The sequence below is a fragment of the Cavia porcellus genome, unplaced genomic scaffold (assembly GCF_034190915.1).
Source record: "Cavia porcellus strain 051 isolate PalLab524CR breed Dunkin Hartley unplaced genomic scaffold, mCavPor4.1 scaffold_14, whole genome shotgun sequence".
Taxonomy (NCBI): domain Eukaryota; kingdom Metazoa; phylum Chordata; class Mammalia; order Rodentia; family Caviidae; genus Cavia; species Cavia porcellus.
Window position 1 is genome coordinate 38,954,785 of NW_026947497.1, and position 27,076 is coordinate 38,981,860.

The 27,076-nt window shown below is 37.6% G+C and overlaps 1 protein-coding gene across 7 annotated transcripts in view; it reads right to left on the reverse strand.

The window, feature by feature from the left end:
• Positions 1-27,076, reverse strand: part of Gab1 (GRB2 associated binding protein 1) — a 118,630-nt gene that overhangs the window by 6,828 nt on the left and 84,726 nt on the right. For 4 of the 7 annotated variants that reach the window (XM_013160337.2, XM_063260827.1, XM_063260826.1 and 1 more), the window contains exons 3-10: positions 24,126-24,351; positions 23,735-23,815; positions 19,420-20,021; positions 17,868-17,953; positions 17,378-17,681; positions 6,868-6,957; positions 4,932-5,025; positions 3,986-4,109 (exon numbers count right to left, since the gene is read on the reverse strand). In XM_013160337.2, the coding sequence (XP_013015791.1) occupies positions 3,986-4,109; positions 4,932-5,025; positions 6,868-6,957; positions 17,378-17,681; positions 17,868-17,953; positions 19,420-20,021; positions 23,735-23,815; positions 24,126-24,351 (1,607 nt within the window). The remainder of the gene's footprint in view (positions 1-3,985; positions 4,110-4,931; positions 5,026-6,867; positions 6,958-17,377; positions 17,682-17,867; positions 17,954-19,419; positions 20,022-23,734; positions 23,816-24,125; positions 24,352-27,076) is intronic. The other 3 variants (XM_013160338.2, XM_003476849.4, XM_003476848.4) reach the window with 3 other exon arrangements.

Here is a 27,076-nt window from a genome sequence, read left to right on the forward strand (position 1 = left end):
CAAGCTAAACCCCTGGCACCTAAGAATTGATTTAAACTGAAGAACAAGCTAAGAGTAGTTTCAAAAGTTAAATTTGATTGAACTAAGGAGAGGACACTGAGCCACAGTTGGTCACGTAAGCACAACTTGAACATAATTAAAATTTTATCTGTACTATATAATGCTTTTATAATAAAGGATCCTTGTAGTCCAGGATTTAAGTTAAACTGAAGAAGACCTTTCTACACATTATGCAAAGGCTTTAAGAGAATACGCTAACTACACTCTACAGATGACTCCACTGGCAAGCTCTGTTCTACCGCAATCATCTGGAATTCTGGACACTTAATTTCCTCTGCCTTTCTTAACTTGATCCTGTTTTTCTCCTAGAAGGAATTGTAAAGCAAGTGCTCTCTTAAAGAAGGCAAAGAAAATAGAGGACAGTGATTAAACAAGAACGAAAAAGCCTGAAGCAGAAAAGTGGAGCAGGCTATCAGGAACTTTAAGAACCATGATACATAAAGAGGAAAGGACGAATGAACTTAGGTCCCTACATCCATTCCACCCCGATTATGGTCGTTTTCCAAATGTGTTCCCACCATGTCCCGTTTGCATGCCGCGCCACATTTTCCCCATCTAGAAATGCTACGGACTTCTCAGGGGCAGGACTGCACCGAATTAGGACTGCCTCTGCCATGGGGGTGTTCGTGACCAGCTATCGTCTTTCTGAAGAAAATCAGAACCAACTTTACAGGATGGAGTATGGAATGAACGAGTCAATTTGAAAATTACATAAATGTGATTCTGTTGATTGTTTTTTTGTGGGTTGCTACTTGCTTTCTTTTTGTTCAGGTTAAACAGAGAAAGCTGTGCTTTAGAGAAAGGACACCTGCTAGACAAATACTACATCTGCTCCACCGCGTGGCAGCCAAGCTGCTGACAGCCAACACAAAGCCTGCCAGTGAAGTGGGGAAAGCTGCCTCTTCCTGGGGGCAGCACAGTGCATGGCAGGGCCCACAGCCTGGTGAGTAGCACCGGAAGGCCTGGATTGCACAGTGAGCTACATGGTATGTGTGTGACCGGCCATCCGCCCAAGTCAACATGATGGCCTGTTTGGAGCAACAGACTTGTAAACCAAACTTAACTACTTCGAATAAAATATTAAAAAACACTGCAGATAACATAAAGGACACAATTGTGAGAGTTTTGATGTTCAAATCCTCCCTTCCTAATTTATAAAGAAAAATTATAAAGAAAATGAAATCAACAACTTTTTCCCCTGAATGGCTCCATATTTCACTCTCACATTAAAAAAAAAAAAAAAAAAAAAAATCAACTGTGAGCATGAGTGATGGTCTGTCTTCAAAGGTGACCAATGAAAGAACTTACAACCTGATTCTCCCTGCTTGGGAATGCCTACAGTGTTCACAGTTTTAGACAATGCTATGGTTTGTTTAAATGTCCCCCCAAAGCTTCATGCAGTCATGGAGGCGGCTGAGCCTAGCGTTTGTGACTGGTTCATTATCCAGCGCTGGGATTGAGTGCTACATTCACCTGGGGCAGACTCCGCATACAACACTAGCGAGGGAAGGAGGTGTGCTTTGCCTTAATGCCCATTTCACTCCTGTCGCTTGCAGCCTCCATGAATGGCTGGTCCCTGCTATCTGCCACCCTGCCTTGGAGCCAGCTGAATATGGACTGAAACCCTCAAAAACTGCAAGCTAAATATACCTTTCCTACTCTCATTTTGAGTGTCAGGTATTTGTCTCACCAACGACAGAAAAAGTAACCAAAACATCAAGGCTATCAAAAGAATCCATCCATTCATGATACCTGCACACTTAATCTCAAAAAACTCCTTAAAGAAAACTTCTCACAACTGCTAGTTGAATTTTACGATTAATTCCCTCTAGAACTAATTTTTTTCATCATTAAATATTGATAAATTTGTGTGTCTACAAGGACATTGTTTGCTCTTGGTCTTATTCTACCTGGTCTGGTCTTTCACCCCACATTTTCAAAAACAAAATTTTTGGAGAACAACCAAGACACTAGGAGTTACTGTAAGTATTCTTTAAATTAAACAACCAAACAGTAGTGCGAGGTTTTTCTGAATGCTTTTAAAATGCATAAAATTGTTTGAAGATATTTGTGTTGTGCTGCTACGTCACAATATTTAGGTCTGTTCTAACGGTATGACCTTCACTCAAATTTCAAGTGTCACACTACAGGCACACTGGATGCATGTGTGACTTGATCCTTACCCAAATGTACCATGGTTTCTATCTAGATGCTCCCCTAAAATCTTACATGCCCATCTGTGGGGCTTTTGGGAGGTGACCGGATCACGTGGGTCATACTCATCACTGGATGAGTCCACGGATGAGTTGATAGCTAAACGTGATGTTGGGAGGTAAAGCTTGGGAGGTGAGTGATCAGGGCATGGCCTGGAAGGGTGTATCTCTTCCCTCCTCCTTGAGCTCTGCATTCCTCCTGCCACCATGCCCTGAGCTCTTTCTCCTCTGCCATGCCTTCCGCCTTGGAGCCAGCTGACTATGGTTTGAAAACAAACTGTAAGCCAAAATAAACTTCTCTCTTCTTCTAACTTGTGGGCATCAGGTATTTTGTTGCAGCAATGAGAAAGCAGCTATGGTAAGAAAAAAATGTTTCATACTATACTGCCCATCTCATGTTCACTGATCTAGGAAATGTATGAGCCTCATTTCAATTCAGGGAATTTAGTTCTTTTGGTTCAATCCTGTCTCAACTGTCTAGGACTGTCTTTTTTTTTTTTTTTTTTTAACTGAATTCATCAATGCAATCACACATGAGATTCTGAGAAATTCTCAGTATTTCATAAATAATTTAAATTCCAAAATTAAAGAGGTTTGGCAAACATTCTTCTAATGATCACTTTCTTATTTCTTTCCTGCCTTACCCTTGCATTTGGGATTAAAAGTCTGGACTGACTTTCTAGACTTTGGCATACAATATACAAGTAAATCCCTGTCGTAAGTCAAAGTTACTTATTTTGATTTTAAGAGGCAAATCTAATCTTAACTGGAATTCTTATCTGTTAACTCATTAAACAAGCACTGAACAAGCATTAATTCTGATTTAAAGGAAAGCAAAAGCAAAATATTTTTAAAAATTAAGCTGGGTTTGTATTCTTGAATATCTGAAGTATTTTCTCTCCACTGCTTGATTTCTAGGAAACCAAATGCTTGTTACTATCCAAGAGGTCTCATGCCTTGTGATAATATAACCAACCAGAAACAAATTATGCTTTTAACAGTTCTTTTAAGCCCAAGGTTATACTACTGAAAGATTATTAAAGACCTCACACATGAGGAAATAGCTTGGTAAATACATTATAAGATGCTTCCAGTTTATTTTCTCAAAGAGTATCAAAAGTCAAGTACACCTTAAATGAGGGGAACTGGAAAACTGCTGTAATTTGGATCTAAACTGTCTCCCAAAGCTCATGTCTTAAAGTCTTGGTCCCCAAGGTGGCACTGTTTGGAAGTACCAGCATTTTTAAGGGGATGAAGGGGTGAGGGGATGAGAGGTGATCTTTCGGTCACTGGTGATGCGTCCTCTTCTGCTCCCTAGCTATGAAGTAATTGTGTTCTGCCACTCACACCTGCCACAGGCCCCAAATGACAAAGCCAACCACACATGGACTGGGACCTCACAAATTGTGAGCCCAGATAAATCCTTCCTATTTATAAGTTAATTATCTCAGGATTTGGTTTAGTAATGGAGAGCTAGCAAACACAAAACCTTACTATATTTTCAACTAGTTTATAGTTACAGATGATGTCACACATGTGCCATTTATTGGTTTTAGTCTTTGTTTCTTTAAATACAAAAAGCATTTTAAAAAGTTGTCCCTGTTTTCTCTTAAGTATGGGGAGAAAGACACGAAGGTAAAACATACAGGCTGGAACAACGTTTTCAAAGGACTGTTCAGGAAGGGAGAGAGTAGGACAAAAACTCTACGTACTGGCTCTTCACTGGACAGGTTTGGGTTCATGGGGACATAGTTCTCCTCGCTGTCGTGTGAGTCACTGCTTGATGTTGTGCTATGCACTGAATCCGGCCGGGGGGATATTGGAAACCTAGAGGAGCTGAACACAGAAATTACCATCGTAAACATGAACATAAACATGACACGATTCCTAAATTCACTCCTAGAAAATAAAAATGAGTGATAGCGTGCATCTTTCTGGAAGATTCATTTATGTTTGTTTATTATACACATTTGTTGTAACAATTTATTGTCCACACGATACACAACTAACACACCCGCACACACACATCTTATTACAAAAGACCTTTTTGGATTTCAGATTCTATTCTATAATGCAAGCAAAAATAAATATTATCAGTAATTTATGGGTAAGTAGAAATCCATAAGAAAAACAATTTTAAAATTCCTATTTCTTTTAAAAAAAAATACCTGTATATAGACCTCTAAACAAACATAGTCCATTTGTAGTTTCACAAATTATTCTCACTTTACTATACATTTAAATAATCTCAACTCAATAAGCCCTATGAGAAAATACTGTATTTTCTAGATTAGTAGTTGTCAGAAATTTTTTGTGTCATGATTAATACAATTAACATTATTGAAAACCTCAAGATACTTTATATATATTATTCCATTAATGCTGTATTAGAAGTGAAAATAGAAATGTTTTTAATACATATTCTATTACTGTCACATGATTATTACCACATATGATCTGGAAAACTCTACTGTACACAGAGAATAGAAAAGGCAACTTCACCTCTTAGTATCTTAGTGAAAATTTTCGACTTTGTGGACCCCCAAAAGGGGTGCTCTCCAGACAGTCCTCTGAGAACCACTGTTTCAGTTATCTTGCTCGATAATAATTCCAGACAGTCATGTTACTCACAGTACATATTTTAAACAAAATACTTACTCTCGAGCAAAACTCCTAGTGATGGGAGATCTAACGGGGGCCTGTAATTCTTCCCATTCAGGCAATGGTTTTATTTCTAAAGGTGCTGGCTTGGCTGAAAAGTAAGAAAAAGGAAGAGTTTAGTGCACAAACTTTGCAAAACAAGATCTGCTATATCTCAATTTATATCAGACAGTCAGATCAAATCTAAGAGAAGCTAGTTTCACACATGAAATAAGGCTCAACGGTATTCCTTGGTATACTCCACTTGGTTACACAGCTAAACACTATGTGGAAAAATTAGATGCTTCATGATTGTTAACTTCAAGTATAAAGCCCTATTGTAACATGTTGCTTCTTAATTTAAGCAAATATTTTATAAATGTAAAGAGAGTAAGAAAAACTAATGTGACCCAATTCCTTTATACTTGCTTTATTTGTTTCATTATTTTATTAACTCATTCTTTTACTAATTTGTCTTCTATATGGATATGAATCATCTAGTAAAAATATTCCTATTTTTTCATATCAAAGCATAAGTTATACAAGTTTACATGCAAAATGATGCATAGGAAGGATTTTAAAAACTTCAGTAAAACCGAATTAAAATTTGCTAAAAACACAAGGATTAATGATCAAATCTATAAAAATAATTTGTACTCAATCTGGAAACAAACAAAAAGATAAATGATCTTTATACTTTAAGAAATGGCTGTAATTAAATAATCACCTCCAATTTTTAGTTTAATTCAACTAATGTCTCCTTTATCAAGTTAAATAAAATTAAGTAATATTAATACTTATATTCAATTTTTTAAAATAAAGAGTTTTTACTTATCTCATTTTTGCAGAAGAAAATTATTTTAATATGTACCACAGAATTCTTGGTCTTTTTCTTAATGTTGAGACTCAATTATTTTTCAGAAATGTACAGAGTGAGCAAAAAAGATAAAAACACTAGCATTTGTTAATATTAATTATTTTTAGAAGAGTACTTAAACATATTTGGTAACTGTTTTAGTTATGTTTCATTTGGAGTGTATAAAGAAAGGTTTTCATTTGTCTATGTTTCCTTAGTCTTTGTTCATCTGGGTAATTTTAATCAACTGTGTTATAATCACCATCAAATTACAAAATAGGCAAGCATTTCAAAGGATTAAACAGATCCTTCAGGCTCATATTCTAGTATTTTTATTGACTCAAATACGGTGAAAACTAAACTCATTTATTAAATTCAAATTAAAACAACTTTCCTTGTCCACATACTTAAAAACAGTCTTTTACAGAATGCTGTATTAATTCTTTATGTTTCACTTTTTTGCTTTTTAAGGTATTAAAAATTGAACCTAGGGTCTTATGCAAGCCAACCAGACTACCAGTGAGCTACATCCCCATCCTTTTTGAAAAGGTTTTCTTCCAAGATAAAGTCGCTCAGGCTGGTCTCAAACTTATGATCCTCCCTCTGAGTCTCTCAATTAGCTGGTATTACAGGTGTGAAACACCATGCTAAGCTGATATTGCACTTTTTTGACATGCAAAGGCTATCAATTTCTAAATAATGGCCCAATTAATACATAGAAATAAATTCTTTCTGATGTCTCAGGACAGAATACATGTATTTTATACATATATAGATAGACAACTGGAACTCACATGCAGTTAATAAGCTTAAAGAAAACAATGTACTGTCGTCTAAAAAGTTAAAGAAATAATGCAACAGAATAAGACAATATCACATTATCAAATATTTAACATGCTGCGGTTAATGGTATAACAGCTAGACTCATCATGTATTATGGGAAGCATTGCCTTTAGAAACAACATGCAGGGAAGCTATATTTACAACAGTGGTCACAGTATTTAAGGCTCTTTTTCTCACTCATTCTTTAAGAAAAAAACATTCCACAGTAAATAAATTCCCAGGGTCCCATAGAGCATGCGGTGCTAAAGTACATACCCTTTCTTCTTGTAGGAAAGTCACCTATGGTTTGTGAATCAGTTCGCTCTAAACCATGGGGTTTGGGTCTTAAAATTTTAGGACTTTGACCTAATTGGCAAAAAGAAGACTCTCTTAATATAAGGTTATTTTTTAATTGGAAAATGGATTCTGTCAAAAAAAAAAAAAAATCAATAGAGCCCTGTGTAGAAATATCACATCCCCAAGTGTCAAACCAAAAACTGTAGAAAATATTTCAGTCTCCTGCACAGCTTCCATGCTCAACACAATGGAAAGCAGGAGGCTGCAAACAGCAGAATAAGCACAGGTACGAGGAACGGCAGGGTTTAGTGGGATAAGGAGTTTGGTTAGCTGTCTTTATGCACGGAAGGGAAGAAAAGCGTGCCATGTTAGTTTTTCTTCTAACATGTTTAGGAAAATTATAAAATTGCTCTGTCCAATTTCACTTCCATCTTTCTCATGAGAAGGCACGAAGGCCTGCTTCCTGTGTTACTTTTCTAATTTGGTAGAGATGTTTTTCAAACAGAAATCTGGCTATTCCTGTACCTTCTGATCCAAGCTCTTGTGGAAGGAAAAGCAGGTGGCCACCATAACATTGGCTACTATAAAACCAAAACCAAGACCAACATTCACAGGCATTCAGTGGCTTCATCCGGCAAGAATTAGGTATTTATATTCTGCTACTACTCATCATCTAACCTTCCAGTTAAGTATTTAAGAACATAACCTCAATTATCATCATTTTCTGTCATGTAACAACTGCTGTTTACAATACTTCTGAAAACCCATCTAAAATATGGGTTGACCCCCATCTGTTGGTGCTTAGTAACGCTATCACCCCAGGGCACTACATCTAATTGAATGAGACAGATAGTTGGCCAAGGATGATGCAATATCTAATAACAACAACAAAATGCTTTTAGGATTACTTTGGTTTGTTGGTGTTTACTCAGGGGGCTGTAGTTCACTCTCCTCTTTTTCACAAGCATTCATTTTCCTTAGTACTTTAGCTTTCTTCTGATTTTTTTTTTTCACTGTATTCTGAAGGTGACTGTATATTTGCACAGCATCTAAGTTTTTGGTTAATTAAATAGAACAATTGCTATATCTACCTAATTATGGTTTCTTGCATTTTTTTCTTTCCTTTTCTTTTTTGGCTGTTGAACTTAGGACCTTTGCACTAGTCCCCACTTTTCTTAAAAATTTTGACACAGGGTTCACTAAGTCTCTAAATTGCCCACGCTGGGGTTGAACCAGCCATCCTCCTGCCTCAGCCTTCAGAACTACTAGCATTACAGGTATGTCCCACCACGCCCAGCCTCCCATTTTCTTTAATTCCATGTTTCAACTACCTCGCAGGTCATTTCCAATTGTCCTCCCAATTCTTTCAATCTGAATTGATCATTCCTACTCCAAACCAATGCCACATTTCTACCTCCAACATCAACAGTGTACCATTTTCTAAATCCTTAGGCATAAACCCTCAGGGCTACAAAGGTCACAGCTTCGACCACTTTTATTTGACCTTAAAACACTAATGGTCTGTCAATATGGGACTGAAAAAGAACTTTTAAGATATGAACAGTAAAAGGGAACAGAGGCAGGTAACTGAGGTCAGGAAGAAAGTTACCCAAGCCTGTCTGAATACTGGCCTGCTGGCTGCAGTCCAGAACGATCACAGGCTTACTCAACAACAAGGAGACTCTTTTAAAAACCTGTTTTTAGAGAAAGAAAAACAAGGCAGGAACAAACCTACTCTTTGTGAAGGAAGAGAAAACAATCTCAACAGATAAAAACAGAAACTCTATGCCTGTCATTTTAAATCTTCTCCACTTAGGAGAATGATCTTCAGACTGAAAAGGACAGAGAAGAAATGGGAAGAGGGACTGATGGCCTGTTAGGTGAGAAGAGCTTGACGTGGTACCCAGTAGCTTTCAAGTCTTATTCAATGAACTACGCTCCAAGATACCAAATAAACTTACAAATGACACGGAATTCACAGCAGTTAATTTGGGGAAATCATGGGGAATGTGGAAGGTGTCACTAGCATATGATCCAGATATTTTAAAATCATGTCCTTCTCCTGAATTGGATTCTCCTGTCCCTAACCACTGTCTTCTCTATTTCTCATGCACAACTTTAAATTTTTGGTCCTTCTGAAATTCTTTCATATCAGTATCTATCACTGCTTTATTAAGCAATGAGTCTTCCCATTTTCCAAGTTACAACCCAAATGTAAGATTGCCTAGAGAACTAAATACCATTATATTCAAGCACTAGTAATGATCACTTAACTGAGGGTTCCTTCGGTACTAGGTACACTAAAGACTCATTTAACTTTCAAAAAAATCTTGTAGGAAAGTATGATTAAAATAGATTTTCATGTTACCACTCAGCAGTGGGGACCAGATCAGAGTCACACAACATGGAGACTGGTGATGCCAGAATTAGCATCCTTTACACCACTGAACTAATCCTTTTCACTTGAGACAAGGTCTCACAAGCTGTCCAGGTGGGCCTTGAACCTGCATTTTTCCTGCTCCAGCCTCCAAAGTGGCTGGGACTATGGGTACCTGCCAACATGCCAGGCTCGTCTTTAAAACCTTAAATGTTAAATAGATATATAAAATCATCATATGCCTCTGAAAGGCCATCTTACTTTCACAACTAGTGTATCTTGATGGGGACAAGGAATGCTAGTGTAGAGTATAAGTGCATTCTCACAAGGAGGAATTTTCAAAGACATCACATGACCCAGGGACACACAGGCAAATGCAGATTCATGAGACTAGTGAGCTTTTCACTTGACTTCCGTTTTGTCTCCTCTATCCTTTTTCCAGAGCACTATAAACATGCTCCTTTTTCAGGGTACCCCTTGGTTTTCTTATATATAAAGATATGATACATTAGGTAGCATTTTTAAAAACACATTTACTTATGAAATTTACATGTGTTTTTTGCAGCATTAAAATCATAGTTGATGTTCTAAGCAAAAGCCACAATAGAGGAATATCGCACTGACTCGTATGTACTGTGGCACTGAGGTATTTTGTTAGCTTTATCTCACTATGCCCTTCCTAACTCAATTTGGCATTTATATTGTAAACAGAAATGAACGTTATAACCAAGGCTGGGCGTGCATCTATAATCTCAGCACTCAGGAGGTGAGGCGGAAGGATTACTTCAAGTTCAAGGCCAGCCTGACCTACATAAGTGAGTTCAAGGCCACCCTGAACCACATAGAGAGACCCTGTCTCAAACACACAGACACACACACACAAAGAATACCACATTAAATATCAAATAGCACCATCTCCATTATGACTCATGAGAGAAAGGGGGAAGTCTAACTTTAAGATGACACTTCGCAGCCCTATCTCCACCTCTGCTATTTGTGTGTTAATAATTTCAGTGGTTTTCAGACTGTAGAAGAAAACTGAAAATAGATAATAACACTAAAGCAAACATAAAAATGAGCTAAGCTCAGTAATATGAACGTAATACAGTGATCTCACAGATGAGTCAAGAGTGATTTATCTGGGCCTCAATCAACCTTTGCAACCTACCTGAGTTTCTCCAAACTAGGCGTGAACAAAGAAAGCCGCTTATGTAGCAATAGCACTGAGTAGGGGTGAAATTTGTAACTGTGCTTCACCTTTAGGCGGACTGTCAATCTCTGGACGTAATTTGGAGTCCAGATCTTTCCTGCAAACTTCTAACCTAGATTTTTAGTAGTTTACAAACATCCCTATGAATGTTCTTCCGGCTTTCAATCTACATGCTCAAAACTGACTTCTTTGGGGCTGGGGATTTAGCTCAGCAGCATAAGCACCTGCCTTGCAAGCAGGCGGTCGTGAGTTCAATTCCTGGTACCAATAAAAATGAAAAAGACAAAAAAAAGACAAAAAAAAAAAAAAAACAACCAAAAAACCTGACTTCTTTGACCCATTCCAAACCCTCGAGTTTCTTGTATATCCAGTTACCTGAGTTATTTCAGATTCTGCTTTCTCTCTTACATTCCTTATCTTAATTTCATTTTGTAAGAAAATGTAATGGTTTGTTTCTACTAAAGAGGAATGTCTTCTAAGGAAGCGAATGTATCTTTCTCTAAACTTAGTATTATTCTCTCTACCTAGCACCATAACTTAGGTTCTGTGTACGACTGGTTCAAATCAATCTAGGTTCAATGATTTGAAATATTAAAAAGTTTAAGAAAAAAACTTTCACATTCTTTATAGCTTCAGACAAGTATTTAGTCAGTATTTAATAAAAAAACTTGATACTTTGCATTTTATTTTGAAACAACAAAGAAAAAACTCAAATATGTGACTGTGTTTAAGCTAAAACTATTGTGGTTTTGCCAAATTTTCACCCTGCAAATTGAAAATATTTTAATACTTTAGGTTTTTCTTTTACCATATTTCTCTAAAGGCTGAAGGTATTTTTATTCATTTGATAAATTTTAATTAAACACGTTAGTACATTTTATAATAAAAAGCATAAAAGTGAAGTGGTCCCTACTGATCAAAGAGCATAAATTAATTTGTACTTTGATGTTATGACCATTTGTAAAACAACACAGGTATTAATTTGGTAATAGTTCTGTTTGCATCATCAATTTATATTCTTTCCCTATAAACCACAGAGTTATAGAATTTTAAAACTCAGAGTATTCTCATTTGAGATTATCTAATTTTACATTTTAAAATATGGAAATTAATGCCAACAGAAATTAGATGATTTGTATGTTCACATTCTATGGAAGGGAGTGATGTTATGAATGGCACCAAAAGAAATACATTCTTTGTTTTTAAAGAAGCTTTTTGAAGTATTGGTCTAACATTTTTATGCTCTATTGCTCTGTAATCTCATCATGATAGCCTACTTTAATGACATAAAAATAAAAACTCTGTTATCTAGAAAACATTGGCTGTTTTGAAGCAGAGTAGTTACAGAGTGACCTTCAAGACTCCCAGCTCTGCTCTCAAACCTTTTGGCTTCTCATGCAGGAAAGCAGTTTCACTCTTAAGACTTAATACAACTGTCCGAAGCCATTCCTTTTATTTCAAGGAAGTGACTCCATGTATAATAGAGAAAACAGCCTTGCAAACTCATGAGTACTTTCTTTTTCAAAGTTCAGGAAGCAGTTATAGTATAGCCCCGCCCCTCACGCAGGCCAAAGATGGGGGCAGCCCAATGCAAGTGCTCTTGGATTTAGTACAACAATTTGTGTGTCTGGTGTCTGCCTGTATTTCTTTCTTCTTCCTCTCTAAATGTGTACCTCTTGTTTTTCTAAGTCACTGTAAGCCCCTGAAGTTGAAGGAGCCAGAAAAGGGATTTTTATCTTTTTTCCATTTGATTCTATCCCAAAGCAAAACTTCAAGAAGCCTGCATTTGGCAAACTGGGCAAGCACTTTCTAAGAGAAATGAAGCAGAAGGGAGGATCTTTATAATACTGTACGTTACAGAATACAATTCTTTTTCTCTATTGTATTATTAAACCAACGGAGCATTCCAGAGCCAACCTGATTACGTAACCTGTCTGCATAAAATCCTTTAATGGTACACTCAGAATAAAATCCAACCTCACAAGCATGGATTATAACCCCCTTGGGACCAGGCACCTGCAAGGCATTTGACATTCCTTCTTCCCTTTTTCTTTCCCTTCCTTCCTTAGGCCACTTACCCACCCACCCAGGACTGTGAATGAGTCTCATCTCTCTCCTCTGTGAAAGCATCTTCAGATGCTGTTTTTCTAAGAAGCTCCAGCATCACCCTGCCTTCCTCTAACATCTCTTAATTGCCTCTGATGTGCTCACAAACTTTGCTCGGGGGAGCTTTCCTTAGAGTGCCAAAAGCTTACTTCAACCCAGCCCCTTCCTTGGTAATTATGATAATGTGTTTATTTTCCTACCTCCTCTGCTTGAGTTGGGAGACATAATACCTGCCGAAGGGTGTGCCCTGTTCACTGGGAGCACTTAAATCTGTGATGAATGAATGCTAATGAACTAACGGCCTTTCTCTTGGAGCTGGGATTTAATCTCATATATTTTTGTCTGTCCTCCCCTCTCTTGCCTTCAATTCTAGGGGCTGAAGGAAAAAAGGAGCAACTAGATGTTTTTCAAGAGTCGGTCATCTCAGGGGCTGGGGATTTAGCTCAGCGGCATAAGCGCCTGCCTTGCAAGCAGGCCGTCGTGAGTTCGATCCCTGGTACCGATAAAAACGAAAAAGACAAAAAAAAAAAAAAAAAGAAAAAAAGAGTCGGTCATCTCGAATATGGCCAACACAGTCACATGAAGCTCATGTTTCAACTAAGCAGATGCAATCTTTTTTTGTTTTTTTGAAAAGTCCATCTATGCTAATTTATAATGCTTACATAAATTCAACTCACCATGGAAATTTTATTTTCTGTAGTATTATAGATTTAATTCACTGACATTATCTACTCTTCTGTAAGTTTTATAGATAATGCTATTATTTCTAGTGGGCATAACCCAAATCAAGAAAGAAACGTAGCTTTAAAAATTGTCTTCCACTAATTCCACAATTAAGCAAGAGTACTAAAATATGCTTATATTTGTTGTAATGGTTTCACTGTATAAAGAGGAATATATTAACAAAATAGTGTTAATCTTACCTGAATGTCAAGAATACTTAGGGAAAAACCCACTTATTAATAAGGCTATGCTATAAAAATGCGCCTGTGTGACAATTTTAATCCAAAACTGGATTTTAGATATGAATTTTAACACCTGCTCTTCCAAATCTAGATGTATTTATTTGTATCATTCATTCACCTTCCAAACATATATTATTGTGCAGATGGGATTTTCAAGAAATCATGGTAATTTTTAATTGCATTCAAATATGCCTATGGGAAGGGTCTCTTAAAAAAAAAATGTTTAGAGTAAATATATCACTATACCTAAAAAAAGACTCATCTAAGGAAGAAACACACTAGGATTGGTCTTCTGTGTGTTGACAATAAAGACTCAGATCTGAACATACTTTAACCAAACTAGGGTAAAAACAGATACCTTGTACTGCCTTTTAAAACCAGCACAAAAACAAAGTTTCACAAGTATTACAGAAAGGCATGAATGGACAAAATCAAACAAAATGAGGCACAGAAAGAAAATCTGGGGTTCATATAGCAGCTACATCACATTAGAAGACAGGTTGGGGGTAGTAGGGTTTAGGTAAGCTCAGCAATTACACATGGTAGGTATGTACAACACTTTCAGAGAAGACACAGGTATCTTACTGAAATTTCTGAAATTTTATAAAATAACCTTTCCATTAGAAATACAAAACTTTGAATTGAAGTAGTCAAAACATAACCTGTCCCGCATTTCTAGCGACTTATCTGCTTTTTAAGTATGTCACACTATGCTTAAAATGTTCTTCTATTAGTATAAGCAAAGTCTGGTTCAAAACTACTACAACAGTGACAGAACTAGGATGGTGAAAATATAGCTACCACAAGCCGGTGGCAGGCAAAAAGGCCCCCGATTAGGTGTCAGCATTCAGAGCATCTATGTGTTTCTGCAGCTTTGATTACTCGAAGTATTTGAAAAAAAAAAATAACCAAATACATGAAACATTCACTTTACTGCAGTCAACAGCAGCTGATATCTAAAACTGGAGGGACAAACAGACCTAGAATGTCACTTGTTTGTTATAGACCCTTCTACCAGTTACCTTTGGTTTTGAACTAGTTACAAGAGGTTCTGAAACTAACCAAGCTATATTTCACAGGATTTTGAAATTCACATGAATTTCGTAAGATAAATTTTGAAGTTCATAAGAGATATTAAAATAACAGATTAAGTTATCATCTGATGTCACAGAACTTGAAATTAAAATATTTATCTGCTGTTAGGAATAATGAAAAGAATTCCATGACAAGACATTTTTTACAGTTTGAGGTGTGAACCTGGGCTTTAATGTATGTTTCTCTGAACAGTTAGTTGCAACTTTTCAAAGTGACTTGACAAAAAAAAAAATGCCAAATCCTTTTTTACAATATGTACTATGGTCATGGTTTTAGTAACCTCTTTATAATTTTGCCTGGATCGTTTTTTATTTTGCCAACAACTAATGGGTATTTCATTCTCGGTCCTCTTTCTCACTTCAGTTTGTGTCTAATTCAGTTGATGTGTGTGTGTGTGTGTGTGTGTGTGTGTGTGTGTGTGTGTGTGTGCATGTCTATATACAGGTATGTATGTCATGCTGGGGATTAAACCCAGAGCCTTATTATGCTAGACAAGTACTCTACCACTGAACTATTCTCTCAGCCCACTTTCCCCACCAGTTAGCTTAATTTTTATACGACTGAACATAATCTCCAAATGACCAAGAACCTACACTGATCTATTCTACTGTAAAGTCACTTCAGGTTGTTTTGAAGAACTAGGACAATTAATTCCTTATATACTAAATACATGGTATTTTTTCTGTATTGACACAGAAGTGTAATTATCTATAATGTGATATTTATGAGCTGTAGTATATGATATATGCATAAAATAACAGATGATAATGTGGGTTCCTGAGCTGCACACACAAAAAGGCTCCTGTCCTTTTTCAGACTGTGCTGTCTCGCCTTTATATAAGTCCTCAAGATACAAAACTGGGATTAAAAAATGGAGAAAATAACACAGATCTGCTGCTAACATGCACACAATACAGAAAAATAAGGAAAGTGCCATTTAACATTTTAAAAATTATTTTTCAGTATTTCAGAATTCATGCCACTTGTATCTCTATCCTTTGGTGATCTGTAAACCAATTATAAATTTGTACACATCCAGATACAATGTGTAATAGTACGCTAAGAAGAAAGTGACTAATGATGTTTAAACTAGCGTTAGAGCTAAATGAAGACAAAGAGAAGTAAAGAAAACATAAAAGAAAGACACCTGTGAGCTCACACCCTTTACTCCTGCGGGTGGCATCCCTGTAGCTGGGAAACTCTAGGTGGCTCAGGTGTGACACTCATCTCTTCATAGTTGTGGGAGCAAAAGTGGACATGTGACCCTACGACCCATCACGTGACCTGGGCAGAAAGATGAATGAGTCCAATCAAACAGTCTTTAAGCAAGCCAAGCTGACCCAATAAATAATGAATGAGCAGATTACCAGTTGGCAGGGAAGCTGCAAGGGTTTGTAGGAAGAAGCCAAGAGGCTGAGTGAAGACTACAGAGGGCGCTGTAGGATAAAGTGTTCAGCAAGCAAAAAGCCACTTAGAGGATACAAAGCAGAAGGAAACAGAAATGAGGTGAAGCAAAGGCTTCCCATCAGACAAAAGCAGAGAGACAGGGAGGGAGACAGGGAGCACAGGACGTGGTATGAGTCCCACAGCCTCAGTTTCTGATTAAGCTGTTGTTTCAACACAGGTTCATCCTGACGTACTAAAAAACCAAACCAAAACCTTCTTCTTAAGATAGGCTGAGTCTCAGTCTCTGTCTCCAACAACTGGAACTTAGCACTCAGAATCAGTGTTAATGATCTAAGCCTGCACTAAATGAGAAGTATACACGAACACTACATATTCTTAGTAAGTTGCATATAACACATGAGACTTTCCAAACACGCTGAAATCCCTTACAGTGAGGCAGAACTGTCCCACTCACTTACTTGGCCATCAAGATTAACCTACACTAATAGCAGTTGTCTCTATTTAGATGCCTTAAACCCAAATTCTAAAACCTTGTTATTTCCCAACTTGTCTGAAAAGTTCTTTTACAGAAAGTTCTTAACAAACCACGCTCCTTTATAATACAATGCTATGTAGGAAATCCATGATGTCACAACAGATTAATAAGCATTATTCATTCATTCCTCGGGCAAGGCAAAATATTTTTTTGAAACAGTTGTTATACAAATAAACAGAAAATAAATGGAAAACATTCTCATTACTTTTACATAATTACGTCCAGTACATTAATAATTTTATACATGCTTTGATAACACAGAGTCTGGAAACAAAGTTACAAAACAGCCAAGGAAGGCCATATCCAGTTTGCAGAAATACCAGTACCTGCAGGGTCTGCAGTGTTTTTATAAACAGGAAAGAGTTGATAGAATTCTAAAAATCAAGAGATAATACCTATAAAATCCTGTATGTATTTCTCACTCATCTGACTATGTGAGCTGACAATTCTTTCCAAATCAACAAAGATTACCACAGCGCAGGAGTGACTTACTCCACTTAGACAACGTGCGTGTTCCGTTCCTGCTAATTTTCCCTGTCGCCTGCTCATCCTTGTGGGTGTTTTACTTTGCAACCTTTATTTTAGAGACAGGAGATTTATAAATCTCACCTGGGCATCAACATGTCATCTTTTTAAAGCTATAAATAGCAGGACTACTATCTTAAAGTGATGACCAAAGCAACAGGAAATATGTTGGCATTTCTAGTCTGCAATCCGTTTTCTGTTCAGTGACAGGTAAATGCAAATGTGCCTTTGCACACTCTCCAGTTGTTTCTTTGCTATGCCCTCCTTACCTTTTCGGTCTGGCTTGAGGTTCCTATCCACGGGGGGCGGTTCACAGTCTGCAACAGGAACTGGCCTTCTGGGAGGGGTCTTTGGGCTAGACCTGAAGCCCATATGAGCAGGGGGAGGAACTTGCATTCCAAATGAAGAGAAATCAAATGTTCCTGGAGTCATTGGCACGTAATTTGCTTCCTGAATTGGTTCCGTGAAACTGCTGGAATGTTGTCGTGGTGGTGAGTTGGGATTCATTGGGACGTAGTTTTCATCTAGTTCTTCACTTGAGACACTTCCCACTGTCAACACATTTTTGATTTTCTAAAACACACATACATTTCTCTTAATACACAAAAACTACTGTCAACCGGGAAAATACGATTCTCACATTCATTCCTATGGACCTGGAAGTACTTTCATTTCATGACTTCATTTGATCTCAAGCTCATAAGCACAAAAGTTTGGCAAAGAAATACTCTCAGCAATGCCAAGGTCAGATATACTTACAAAGTGGTTATGGAAGCCTTCAAGCGAACTAGATCTATCACTTGGAAATGTTCGTGGAATATCATAGCAGTCTTGGGAGCCAGCATCTAGAATGAAGAACAAACTATCAGCATTTCTTTCCATCTTTGCAGGGTCTCAGGGTTATCAGGAATGACCTGTTCTCGTCTCTTTACACACATAATTGCATGAATGCACACACTGACTAGTAAAAGAATGACCACGGAATGGTAGTACCTGGACTTGGCACACAGAACCACTAGGAAATGCAGGTACACACTCCTATGCTAGCCAATAGCAATTATGGAAGAAAGTAAATTTTTAGGTCTGTGATAATTCAGGGTATAAATATACAGATAAAAATGAAAAACAGTGCTTCTGATTCTCTCTCTCTCTCTCCCTCTCTCCCCCCTTCTGTCTCCCTCTCTGTCTCTGTCTTTCTCTGTCTCTCTCTTGTCTGTCTGTCTGTCTGTCTCTCTCTCTCTCTCTGCAATAGCATGGATTTAACTTATGTCACATTAACTAAAAATCAGATCACTTTAAGAAGGGACTAAGAAATTGATGTTAAATGGTTAAATAAGTTACTGATATTAACTTTTAAATAAGTTTTAAAATATTTTTAAAATTACATTAAATCTGTATCTTCTTTAAGATACTAAGAAAAGCTAGGGATGTAGCTCAGTGGCTCAGTGCTTGTCTAGCACACCCAAAGCCCTGGGTTAAATCTCTAGTACGGGGAAAAAACAAACAATCCTCTGGACTATAAGCCAGAAAACTACAACAAAACACAGGCCTTTTAACACAGGGTTTTTTAGAACATGTACGTTAACAATTGTGGCTTTCTGTATTTAGGACTTTAAGAATTTTAAAAAATAACCCACATTCTTCCCCTCTCTTGAGGTTGTTAACTTTTGATTGTAGGCTCTAAGAGACAGCATAAGAAAAGTAAACCCATTAGCAATAACTGGAGTGACTAGTGATAAGCGAAAAGATTCAAAGCTTTAAAAATAAGCAAGTAAGCACAGAGAATAATGGCTTGATTGGAACAGAATTATCACCTGTTAGACACAACACAGAAACTGCTTATGTAGGAAGGAAGGAAACAGAGCCCAACAGATGTGACACAGAAGTGGCCGTAATGGCACACAAATACAGGAAAGGGTATGACTAAGGAGGGGCTTTGTGGCTGGTCCATTTCCTGCTCCTCTGTCCATTCCACCCAGGATTCATAGAAAGTGGGAGAGAGGTACATTTTTCCTGAGGCAGGAAGGCATTACAAAGCCCATAATCTTCAGGAATGAGAAACTCTACTCTCTCCCTTCCAACAGAGCTTGCACTCACACATACACAAATGCACACATACAGCCACACAAAAACACATGCACACACTTACATACGCATGCACGCACACCTTGCCAGGGACCTACTAAATCTCTAATATCTTGGCAACATGAGTAGCCAACTGCAGAGGTAAAGGAAAAAGGGCTTCTGTTCAGTATCACAACAATTACCCCATCCCTAGGCTCTAATAGACTAGAAGCAGACAGATGCTGACCTTTTCGTAACTTGTTCAAATCCACGGTGGAGATGGTGTTGCTTCGTGATGGTGGCATTCCTGCTGTAGGAATGCAGTAACTGCTGTCAGTGTCTAAGGCTCCATGTGGGATACTACATGTTTCTACAGGAGAACGGTCATGAGTTGGATGGGGTTTTGGTGGCCGAGGCGGGGGAATATCTGGAAGAGCATCGAGCTTTGATGTCTGTCCCAAGGTTCCTTCTGGAAATGTTCGTGGAATCTGGTAAGTATTACCAGGTGTTGGAGGAATGTCATAACTAACAGATATGTGCCTCATTTGAGTCTCTACGCTTGATGTCCCAGAAGGGGTGTTAAAAACATAGAGTTCTCCATCAGCTTCGGTACTTGATGGAGACTCCTTTGGCAAAACATCATGGGAATAACTCCTGGGCAGCTTATAAAGGCTGGAGTCTACAGAGACAGATGTAGCACGTGAGGGAAGAGAGTCATACATCACTTGCTGCTGAAAGAAGCCATTCACTCCATGTTTGCTCTGGGAGGAGGCAGGATTTTTATGAGGAGGGACGTTATCATTGCAGTCTGTTTCAGACGAGGTGGACTTTGCAGAATCAGCATGGGTTCTAAGTAAAAAGTGTTAATGACAAAATAAAACATGGTTAAGACATTGTAAAATTTTGGTAAGCAAATTGATAGCTTAGCAATCAAAACGTTTGTTTTCTCCATTAGATTTTTCTGTATGACCCATAAGATTTAAAACACAAATGTTCTTTTAGTATTTTATGATTATACACCAGACAACAAAACCACCACCACAAACCACCAGAAGCGTTTCAATTCTTGTCCTGTACCTGCTTGCACCATCAATTCTACCAAGGAGATTCACACATAAAAACCATAGCCCTGAGGCACTAGAATTAGATATTACAAAACTCTGGGAAAGCAAAATGAAGGTGTAGACAACAAGAAAAACCATTTCCTATGAAGAGCATGCAAAAATCTGGTACCAGTCCAGTTTATTAAGTTGATCCACTGCTGTTTAACCTGCCTGTGGCAAATCTGATGTTCTGCAAGACTAAAAGTCAAATGAGTACCTGGAACTGGGCAAAATCAATATGACCTACAAAGAGTTAACGAGTTAATAGGTGTCATGTCTCTTCCCTTAATTTTCTTTAACATTCTATGTATGCTAGAGAATCAAAACACACGGCATAGAGTTAATGAACCTGAAACAATAATTAACTGTGACAAATCTTACTTGGGGATATTTTTACTTTAAGGACATTTTCAGTCTCTGTATCCTGAGATATCATAAAATTTTAGGATAAGCTAAGGTAAAGCTAACAATTCAAGCCTATTCTCATTTCCTTCACAATAAACGAGGTGCAGAACTACCTGGACGTGTCGTCCAAACTCCTGCAGGAACTGAAATTATTTAATTTCATTTAATTTATTTAATAAATTGTGACAGTTGTTTTTAAAGGGCTTCTCCTCCCTGACTGCTTCCTAACGTCTGGCAGTGCATGTCATTTCTACTGCGGAGTCTTCTCCTTGTCCCCCATATTGTACTGTCCTGATTCTCCTTCTCTTCTCTGATCGTTTCCTCTTTTCAATGACTAGCTCTTTCTGCTGTCTCTCCACTACCTGCCCTCTACCACTCAGGCCATTCATTGTTAGAGAATCCTCCTTTTTTATCTCTTTACATTCTTTTCTGAATGCTGACAATGCCTGTCTTCTCACCTTACTGAGTCTCATATTCTCAAACTGGTATTTCTACTCAGTTTATTTATCCCTGTAGGACCTTGCTCATACGTCCCAAGTCAAATTTACCTTACTGAAACTGATTGTCCTTCCTGACTTCCACCCACAGAAATGCCTTTCTCTAGATTCTCTAGAATCGCAATTCAGTAGGCTTGATCCTCCTCTCCTGGACCCTCACTATCCTTCTCTCTTGGGCCCCCACTATCACTCAGGAACCAAGTTTCAAGTCCTTCCTACCCACATAACTATTCCCATTACCACCACCACTCCAAGTTCAGGCCCTTGTCTCAGGTCACCTCTACAGTACTTAACTTTCTAACTGGATTTTACTCCAATGCCTCCCTTTTCCGACCCATCCATGGGACTACACTACTATAAGATTAATCTTTTCAACGTAAAGATTTTATATTATTCACCTACTCAGAGAAACCTATTAGGTCTCTATAGGGTGTGGAAACTACAAGGTAGAAGGTAGTTCACTCAGCACTGGGGCTACTGCTGGGCTCCACCTTGTAGGTCCCAACGCTTCCCAAATCCAAACCTTTTCCTAATCAAACTCTCTTTTCCATGTCTTCCACCCACCATGTTCATTCTTACCTCTTCTTTCTCTCAAAAGACTTTTGCACCCGTTACTAATAATACACTCCTTTTCTTGTAGTGCATCCCAAATATTACTTCTCTCATGAAGCTTCTTAGTGACTTCTCTATATTAAAAACACTTTCACTGCCCCCAGGTAGAGTTTCTAACTCAACTATGCACATTCTGAAATGCACATGTCATTAAATTCAAATGCAGAAACTAAGGACAGGGGTATAATGGGTAACAAGAAAAGCTTCCTGCTCTCACTAGCTTATAGTTTACTAGAGAATAAGTAAAACTATCAAGCTATTCTTAATACTGCAACAAAAGCATGATACAGAAGCACAATCACCGTGCTGTAAAAGCCCTGAGAGACAGTTAATCCACCTGCAAGTTTGGGGAAATGCTTCCTGCAGGAGCTGTCTTGTAGAATGATCAAGAGTTTGCAAAGCAACTATCACCTATTGTACAAGCACTAATGCTTGCATTCTATGCCATCTTAACAAGTCTTACCAGCAAATTCCACAGGCAACTGTCTCTGAGGGCACTGTATACTACATGATTAATTTGTAGCTTGATAGCACCTAGTGCAATAGTGGGCACATTGTGCATACTTCATAAATACTTGTTATTTAACTGTCACTTCTGCAAAATATATCTGGGTAATAACTTTAATTTCTACTGCAACAAAGAAAGCTATGATATCAATGGAAAACATATATAAAAGGCAAATGTACTGAAAACGTACTGAAAAACTGTCACTTAGCTATTGGCTTTTAAAAAGGATATTGGAAAATAAAATCATAGTTAGTAGCACAGGTAACAAAGGTGCAAGTGTGTAATTTAAAGTACTCACAGCAAACAAGCACAATCAAGTTAGAATTTGGTATTATTAACTAGTGTTGATTTCTATAATTTTCTTGCTTTTACAGGTAAAATCCCATTACAACAAACATATAGAAAAACAACTTTGCAATGTATGGGGTGTGTCCATCAACTCAAGGAATAGATCATAGAAATCATTTAATAAATTCTATGTATAAAAATATACGTAAGTATAAATTATATGAATAGAAATTATATAATCAATCCTATGTAAAAAAATGTAACAAGGGATATGTCTGATTCTAGCTCAGTAGCAATTACTTTTAACATTAAAAACTATATTGTTGTAAAAGTAATAAGATGTTTAAAAAAACATCTTTTGGCCAGCAGTGGTGATGCATGCCTATAATTCCAGTATTCTGGGAGGCTGAGGCAAAAGATTACAAAATTGTGCTCAGCCTAGACAATTTAGTCAAATTCTGTCTCCAAGGGGCTGGGGATTTAGCTCAGTGGCATAAGCGCCTGCCTTGCAAGCAGGCAGTCATGAGTTCGATCCCCGGTACCGATAAAAAAGAAAAAGACAAAAAAAAAATTTTTGTCTCCAATAAAAGTAATAATAATAATAGCAAAAAGGACTGGGGATATAATTCAGTGTGAAAATTCTCCTCCATTTTTGTATTGTAAATAAACATGCCCAATTGATGGTCACTAATAGTCACAGGACTGTTAATGGCTTAGGCCAGCCTGTCGAACGTTTCCCTGCTTCTCTTTTAAATAGTAAACCATGCTCTCCAATCCCTTCTGTCACTTTAAGCCTCCTAATTGCTTACCATCAAATGTCAAGGACGATTAAGGTAAAACTTCTAGCTTCCAAGATGACAGAGAAGGAGACAGCAGAGTATCAAAGGATTAAGAAAGGCCTATGGGCCCTTCAGTCAAGCACTGCACAACAAATTTTTAAGCAGAAAGAAGTATATGGAATCAAAGCTTGGGGTTAGTGTTGATTGACTGCTAGGGAGGAAATAAAGTTGTATCGCTTTTAACAGTAGATTTGATTTTGTCAAATTGCACTAAAATTCAATTTGTATATTCAATAGAATCTGTCATATTGGGATTTTACCTGTATAATTAATGTCTCACACAGATCCAAAACAACTACAACACACTCACTGCAATGGAATCGTTTTGCTTTCAAAATCTTCTAGTAGTAGGTATTCCTCTCCTTCTTCAGAAACAAAAGATGACCCTTGGCTGGTTTACAATCACATAAGAAATGGAGCAAGATCACCATTTATAAATCAGTGAACTCTGTTAAGCAAGTAATACTGTGAGTCTGCAACAAAGAGTGTGAAACGGTAGCCAGATTTCCAAAAGAGTCTGATGGGTTACAACTCTTCTCTGCCCAAAGCAGTAGAAATTGCATGTCTTTAACTAAAAAATCTCCTGAATATTAGCCCTCATTAATAGAGAAATATAAATTAAAAAAAAATTAAGCTTGCAACCTATGCTTAATAGAGGGTGGGAGCCTTTAATCAAGGTTTAAAAAGCAGACACAGTTTACCTGGTGGGTTCAGGCTTCTTGCTTTGACAGTTGATAAGCAAGAGGTAGTCTTGGGGATCATCCTGGATGCCAAGAGGTTCCGGGTGTGGCGGGAGGCTGATGAGCTGGTACGGAAGAGGTAGAGCAGCCGAGGTCGGCTCTGCCTGGGTGCAGGAGGCTGCCACATTTATAGCAAAAGCTGGATCAGCAGGTGCTTGTAAAGAGGTGCTGGGTGGCTTCACAGGATCTGCAATGCCAGAGGACTCTCAGTATTGATCACGTTTTACAAAAAAGCAAACTGTCTGAGTTAAACAAAGCTAGTTTAAAGTTTGGAGATACTTTTGTTTCCACACATAAAACGGGGAAGGAACATGGCAATGTCTCTAACAGCAAATAATAATGACAAGGCATTATGTTTGTAGGAAGTTGACGGGTGCTTCTCAAAGCTCTAAAATCCCAGCTACTTGGGAGGCTGTGGGAAAGGAGGATTCCAAGTGTGGGACCAACCTGGGCAACTTAGTGAGATCCTGTCTCAAAATAAACAGAAGCAACAATGACCAGGGATGTGCGTGACTCAGTAGTAGACTGCTTGCCTAGCATGCACGAGGCCTTGGATTCTATCCTCAGTACCACCAGAACAAAGGAGCCTTTCTTCTGCCCATGGGCTCTAAAGAAAGCCAAGGTTAACTGTGCTTCAGACAATCATTAGTTTTTGGGTGTGAAAAATTAAGGCATTCTACAATCTCAGCACAAGACCGTTTTTTTTTTTTTTTTTTTTTTTAATAATCAACGAAGTGCTTCCCAAGCCAAGCCAAGCATTCAGGGAGACCCATTTGATGACATGGACTTCACAGACAAGCTGCTGCTCTTTACCCTGGGTTTGTTTTGCTGCCCATTCTTTTCACTTCCATCTGATGAGGGAGATATAGCTACAATTCTGGCACTGGTACAAATGGGTTCTACTGATATTTAGGGGAAGGGTTTCTCTAAGACAATGTCTCTTCACTAGGCTCACAACCTCACCTGACTGTTGTAGATTTTCATAAAAAGGAACTAGCCAGCAAAGAGAAAAATCACTATGTTTTGAGAACACATAAAAAAGAGAAATTGTATAGAAGGAAGTAATTTGAAAATCTAGAAATAAAAACTTCCCTGTTATTACTGACATGACCAAGCACAATTTTAAGGGCCCCGAAGGAATATGTTCTGTTTACCTGGTTAGAAATACAAGGCATTAAAGTAACACAGAAAATGACAAATGCTCATGTATAAAAATGATTGTTGGCTGCCTGTGTATAACAGAACAGAAAAGGCTGGATTGAAACTGAGAGTTTTATATTACATTCAGGTAAAAGATGCTCACATGTGGTAAGGGATGGATATTCTACCAAGCAGAATCAAAGGTCACTCATCCGTCAATTCACTACAGAAGTGCTAAACATCAGCTCTGTCTTCTCTAGATATTTAGAAATAAATCCACAAGGTTTTCATAACATCTTTATGTTTTAACAATAAGATTCATATATGCACAACAAGTCTTTGCCGCTCATTTTACAACCCTTCCTCTTAAGGACTGAAGGTCACATCCTAATCGTGAAGCCCAGTTCTCCAACTGTGGGGCCCAATAGCAAAGAAACAAATGAATTAAAGGAACGGCCCTGCTAAGTCTACTGTGCCTTCCATATGGTAGATGTTGAAAAAGATGCTTCAGTCACAGGGCAGAAATTCACTCAGCGCTGTCATACAGAGACAGTAAAGCAAAGGCACTGGCAACACTGAGACCCACTCACCTGGTGGGGGGGCCTGGGACTTACTTTAGTGAGCCCTGTCGGATGCTAAAGAAGTTTGGGAATTTCTTTCCATTAGAGAATACAGCCTGAACAAACAGAGGTTGGACTTTTTTTTATTGTTATACTGCTTCACAGAATGGCAAGTCTTCTTCACACAGGTTTATGTAACAAAATCCTTACACCAGGAGTTAATTCTTTTTTATTTATAGAAGACAAGAACAACAGTAGTAATATAAAAATAAATATTTAGATATTTAGATAACATTATATTATAATTTCAGTGGGTACTCATTAATATTGGTTGTGGAGGTGATACCCTATGAAACGTTTTACTCTTTGGGTTCAGTTGCAAATATACAGAAATTTTCTTTATGGGAATTTAAAATGGCACAGATTAAATATGACTCAATAAATCTTTGTAGATTTAAGAGAACTATGAAAAACATTTATGTTTGAAGATGAATTTAAGGAAAATATACACAACATTTGAGGAGGTAAAGATCAGAAAGCAATTAATGTGTCCTGTAGGCTGTATTTATGAGTGTATTTTGTATACTGGGTAAAACTGAATAATCTAGTTCAATTTTTTGTTCTAAACACAACAAAATAACTGGAAACTCAGATATGTATTTGTCTGTGCTCTTAGCTTCTTACTGTAACTCCTACAATAATTGTTCCAAGTGATTTCCATGTGTACATTTTTCCTTCAGTATTTTTTCTAAACCTGATGGCTAAACACTAAATGAATTGAGTAACCCATATTAAGTTTGAAAGGAAATCACCCAACAAGGGAATATATTTATTTGACCTTGCTTTTATTAACACAATGGGGTCATCTCATTTTTAACCTTTCATTTCTTCTACCTGTGAACAATAGAAATATTTTAATCCTCACAATCTCTATTTTCTGATAAAAAGTAATGAATTAAATGGCTTTTTCCAAAAGTGACTTTCAAGAGGCAAAAACCAGAAAAACTTACAGAGAGAAAAGTTTTTAAGCAGTCTTGCAAAGCAACTGCAATCATTCCAGGCAATACTGATATACAAAGGTCTAATGCAAAGGGAAGGGAACATCACTCTACCACTTTGTCTCACAAAATGCGTAATTTCCAACATGTAATATATCTCTAGTATCCATAATAGCAATAGTTTGTGGGATAATTTTACTCATGTTAACTATAT